General features: G+C 38.0%; 1 protein-coding gene across 1 annotated transcript in view; it reads left to right on the top strand.

Moving 5' to 3' along the window:
- The first annotated feature begins 2,202 nt into the window (after positions 1–2,202).
- GFRAL (GDNF family receptor alpha like) overlaps positions 2,203–6,000 on the top strand; it is a 55,611-nt gene continuing 51,813 nt past the window's right edge. Inside the window, exon 1 of the mRNA XM_083174966.1 lies at positions 2,203–2,386. Coding sequence (XP_083031092.1) covers positions 2,203–2,386 — 184 coding nt within the window. The remainder of the gene's footprint in view (positions 2,387–6,000) is intronic.

Genomic DNA, 6,000 nt, shown 5'->3' with positions numbered 1-6,000 from the left:
CTGTGACACCTGAAAATGCATGTGAAATTATCACCACTAATATTTAAGGTTCATTGTTTGAAGTAACTTTCCTGTTTTCCCATTTTTGATAAATAAGTGAGCACTGGGAGGGAGTTCATGATATTTTTGTATTTATGATATATGTTAGGTGAAACATACTCGATTTAGTGTATTGTAGCTGCTCCTGTGAGCGCACCTAGGTTTATCAAGTTGTGATTTTTATTATTTATATATCTGCCTGTCTATATTCATCTATTTAATTTGGGAGTGGATTTACACACACACACACACACACACACACACACACACTTGCACACAAACATTTGTCATCCATTGCAATCCTGGGGAAGGGTACTCTAACAGAAAAAAATCAAACGGGAAGAGGTAGTCTAACAAAACCTTGTTTTGTAGCACAAATTAAGGGAGGGCTCAGAATTTTAGTTTGCGGAAGGGCGCAAAATTCTAGTTTGCAGGAGGGCGCCAGACACCCTAGCACCGGCCCTGCCGATTCCAATCCGATCCGAGTCCCTGCTGTCGTTTGGTCGTTTTACAGATCCTACCTGCTGCAGATAGGATCTGTAAAAGACCCATTCAAATAGATACAGACTCAGATTGGATTGGGATCGGATTGGATGCAGATCGTTAGCAGATCGTTAGCAGATCGCATGCTCCAACAGATCGTGCGACCATCGCACAATATGCTAACGATCTACTAACAATCAGGATCAATCTGTTGTGTAACAGGCATTACACTTCAAAATCAAACTGTGTTTGCAGTGTAAATGATTGATGCTTTAAAAAAACTGGAGATTTCTTACCAAATCTCTCACTTTCTGAATCTCTCATCCTATTACATTTCACCCTAGGACTTAAATAATCATGGCATTCATGTTCACCACACCTAAAATTATATATTGTATTAAAGCAACTAAAATATTTAAACAGAAGGCTCTGCTTCGTGGCTGGCTGGTTGTGATTTCCTTTGTGCAAAACAAAATATAAACATGGGAAAACATGTCAGAGACGTTAGTGATTCCTTTATATGTTTTTAATAATAGATTACATAATGCATATATGTATGTATGTATGTATGTATGTGTATATATAAATATATATATATATATATATATATACATATATATATATATAAAGAGAGAGAGAGAGAGAGAAAGAGAGAGAGAGAAACATGCAATAAGCACAAGGTTATTGGTTATGCACAAATAATCTCTACATTAATAGTAGACGATAGTCCTACTTTCAGTGATATTAGTGCAGCAGCTTTCTCACAGCCTCAACCACAGGCATAATGCACATGTAAGAAAGAACAAACTGAGTGCACACAATTGAGTTTTAGAAGCAAAATAACATTTACCTGTAGTTATTTATTTCAATGGTCCGATACATTCAAAAGAAGCAGTATAAAGCATTGAAAGCATCGCTGTCTCTGGATTACAGCAGTATACCTCTGAACCTTTACAAGCCTGAAATCGGGCTTGCCCCATGCTCCCAAATGGGAGCATGGCCTTGATAAAAAGGGTCTTGGTTTCGGTGCTGCAATTGCAAGCCACACCCTGTTCGCGGTCTCTGAGAGCCGCAGACTTTCCCATTATGTTACCTCCATGTAGTATAATTATGCCCCCCAATTTTTGGTCGAAAAAAAATAGGCACTCAAAGTTATTGCAGAAAGACCAGAAAATGTGTTTTATAACTCACCTACAAGTACCATCTTCAGTAAAAGCAAGTAAAGTGCAGTAACAGAAGCCAAAAGAAGTGTAAACATAGCTTCCACAGCTACAGTATGTAAATTTGACAATAATATAGCTGTCAAAATAGCAGGGAAGCAACTGGGGTTTTGGAATTGATGGGGGTTCTGTTCACACTGGTTCTGGATTAAAAGATCTACAGTGTCTAGAAAGACAGTAAACAGGTCAACACCAAAAGTGGTGTATGGCCATCTGATCCCGCTTGAGCTGCCATGGGGTTTTCTAGGTGGCAGGATCACATGCAATACATTGCTTAAGATTGTTCTGCATGCAAGTCCGTTCCCTGCCCCCGGGAGGGGGTACGAGTCAGATGTCAAACATGCAGGTATGACCCAACTCCAATCTGATGCTCACTAGACTGTGCATTGGATAGGATGCAATGTAAAACACATGCAATTTGGCACAATGTCACCTGATTTTTCGTCCCCATCCATCGGAAATGGGGGAAATTGGCCCAAATTGCATAATTGCAAGCTGGCCATTGCAGGGCTACAGCTATGTGATTGCAAATGCAGCAAGGAAATATTTAACACCTCCTACTGCATTTGCATTGCTATGGGTTGCATGTGAAAAGCTACTGCAAGCAGCTTTACCAATGCAATCTATAATGAAGGAGGACCCAGGTACAATACATATGTAATAATGTTATTTCATGGTACTAATTATATGGTTTATGTGTTAATGCTACTTGATAGTAAAGCCAGGAGTACCAGATACAGTGGAGTTTGTAGCCTCTGGGCTCCAGGTCTGTAAAGGGCACCCTGACCTTCTCCATTGTCTTTGGTGTATTTCAATCAGTGTGCACCAGTATATGAGCATTTGAGCTCTGCACAGCGGCATCCGTAATTTCACGATAGATTCTATATCTATGTTGGCCTTATGATATCATCTGTTACCTGCATTCTCATGAGGGGGAGGATTGAGTACTGTGGATGAACTGCTAGGGCTAGGCTGTGGGGATGGCTGGTTAGAGATAGGTTGCGAGGGGGAGGAGGTTTGTTAAGATTATGCTGGAGGTATGGATTAGGTTTGGGCTTCTGGCAGGCTGCTCCGTGCAGGTAGTTAGGTTTATGCTGTGGAAGGCAAGGGTTAGGGTATGGGGAGGGGCAGGGTTATTTATCCCACTTGGATCAATACACATTCCCTCTGCTATATGTGAGGAGCAGCAGTGGTTGTTGCAGTGTGAGGATTTGAGGGAACAACTGGTGGGACTGGAAGTGGGCACTGATGGAGGAGAGTGCCAGGGCAGATGTACTGTAGAGTGCACGTAGGCTGCGGTACTACAGGAGAGCACAGTGTTTGGGACAATGGCTGTGTGTGTATGAAGGAGTTTATGAATGATACATTTCAAAACACATACCTGTATTTAGGTATTGTTTAATTTGGCCATGTCAACATTCACATTCATAATGTTGACCCCACAATCTTGTCATAAGAATGTCAGTATGGTCCAAAGTGTTGACAGGCACCATCTTGACATCTTCAGAATGTTGATACAAAGGGTAGGGTTAAGTGCTAATGGGAGGTCAGGGCTAGGATGGTGGGGGGATAGTTTTGGGCACTAGGGGGAGGGTTAGCAGTAGGGATTAGTAGTATGGATAGTGGGGAGACTACTGAACACAACACAGCTGCTCACACTTCACCTACAGAACTGTTGTTTTTTTTTTTTTTTTTTTTTTTTAAAGTGGCAATCATATGCAAGGCAAAGTTGTAAATAGTTGCACTTTATATCGCACTTCCGGACCATATTACATATGCCACCTAGGATTTATTGTAGTAAGACTAACATTTTTTTGGGTAAGGGGACACACGTGCATCCCCTTACTTGTCCCCACTTGTCCCCCCTTGTCCCCACTGATTCGCCGCCGGTCCCCGCCACCTGATTCTACCATATTGTACTATATATATATAAAGAGAATAAGTGTGCAAAATAAACCTTGAAAATTGATTTGAAAAGTAAGTGTCCACAAGTCAATGGGTTAATGTCCCAATAATACGATGAGATTGCCTCTGGGTTCAATTCCAGCCCAGCTGCTCCAACGACACCTGGACTCCACAGGTTTCTGAAATCTAGAAAAATAAATAGGAGTGCTCCATAGAGCGATATCAAAAGTAACAGACTTAAATTTTTAAAAACATTCCAAGCATGAACGAGTATAGGGTAACGTACCACAATAGATAGTTCAGCACAACCGTAGTGTATAGGAGCATGCGCAAACCGTGATCATCGGGGCAGTGGCCGATTTCAGTTCATTACGAATGAACCAGAATTGCCCCTTTAATGTATTACTGTAGCATATATTAGCACAGTTGTTTGCTATCATTTTCACATACAGTAGCAAGAAACAAATGGGATTATTGAAATATTTGCACAACGAGCATATAGAACTTTTTATTGAGTTCTAGAAACAATGCTTTAAAAGAAAATGCATATTATTTCCTTAATTCTAAATTTTCTGTACTGACATTAAAACATAAACAGTTACTACACGTACAACTTGTATTTAGAGTTTGTGTCCTGGCTACACATCCAATGACAGCTTTACCACTAAAGGTCCTGTGGGCTGGAGCTGTTCTGTTAGAACAGTGCTGAAATCCTATCTACTCTCTATTTGCTTAAAATCATTAGACACATGCACTTCACCAGTGACACTGGATACACTCTGAACTGCAATGAAGTACATCTGCTGCACAGGTAATCAAATCATTATACATTTTCATGTTGTATCATAATTGCCCTGTACTGATATTTGAATATATATATATATGAATCTTTATTTATATATAAAGAATAACAACAAAACAGTTTTAAAAGCTGTATTGTGAATAAACTAATGTGAAACCAATACCACAGTATTGATGATTGGACATCTAAAAACTTTTTTTTTTTTCTTTTTGAATGTCACATATGCCTACTTGCTATTAGAAGGCATAAATGCTTAATTTCCAATTTATTTTTGTGTCTTATGAAACATGGGCTTATGGTGGTCTTTGAGATCCACCATGTCACAGAGATACTTTAAGCTCTGCAAATAAAGTCCCTCCAGCAAGATTTATATTAGCTTACTATAAGCAAGAGTAAGTGCTCTATAGTAACCATTAAAGTAAAAGCAAATGTTTGCAAAGGCATTAAAACAAAGGTAAACTAAAAACCATTTAATCCTCACTGACAACTATACTTTTGTCATGATTTCCTAAATAATTGTAATATCGTTGATGTGGAATTAGGCATTTTCAAAACAAATGAAAGAAATGAAATGTCTTGTATGCAACCATGGTGTTTTATATATATGCAGTAGTATATATATATATATATATATATATATATATATATATATATATATATATATATATGAGGTAGGGAAGCACTCACCAGACTCAGCATTTTGAGAAACTGTTCTACAGTATACACAAACAAATAGTAACGGATTTACTTTCTAATTACAGTTATCTCAGTCTTTGGCAGGTTTATACAGACATATTATACTGCTTCTGTACTGAAAGTAGTAAATAAAATATTGCTGAGTTGTAAATGGCAGAAAATCTTGTTTTCTCAGACTCATTGATGTGACTTTATGTTTATATTATTGCAGTGTCATATGAGGGGTTGATTTTTAGTGACCTCTTTTTTGTGATGAAAAATATAAAAAAACATATTTTTTATGACTTTTGGTACATTTATTTTGAGCATCCCAGATGGTTGCATAGATAATAATTTGTTATGTGGACTGTTATTATAATTGATAGAGCCATAAAAATAGGGTGACACATTTCGATTAATAGCTAGAGCAGAAAAACAATCATTATAAACTTCCTTTGGCAGAAAGTGTTTATTTCATACATATTGCATACACAGTTTACAGTATAATGCAGAGCGGAAAGCAGATCTGTTTTAAAGTCACCCAATGTTTCTGCTCATCTTATTATATTAAATGAACAAAGCGCTGCTGGCTGACTCTGTAAGTATAAGGCTTAGTGCAATGTCGGTATACAAACAGTTGATAGTCAATGTCTAGGTCAACACAATATTGTTGACGTACATTTTGTCAACAAATTTTGAAAATGCACAGAACAGAAACCTTTTAGATATGGAAACGCATAAAAGAAAGATTTGTAGAATATGTCAATCCAGCAAGTTACAGGATTCCAACCAGCATGAATTTTCTGGGGGTAGATCTTGTCATACACATCTTATTGACTTTTTTGACTGGATAATTAAATTAATAGATCAAGGCAG

This window comes from Crinia signifera, chromosome 3 (genome assembly GCF_055691185.1).
Source record: "Crinia signifera chromosome 3, ASM5569118v1, whole genome shotgun sequence".
In the NCBI taxonomy this organism is placed as follows: domain Eukaryota; kingdom Metazoa; phylum Chordata; class Amphibia; order Anura; family Myobatrachidae; genus Crinia; species Crinia signifera.
This window is presented reverse-complemented; position numbering and strand designations above follow the sequence as displayed.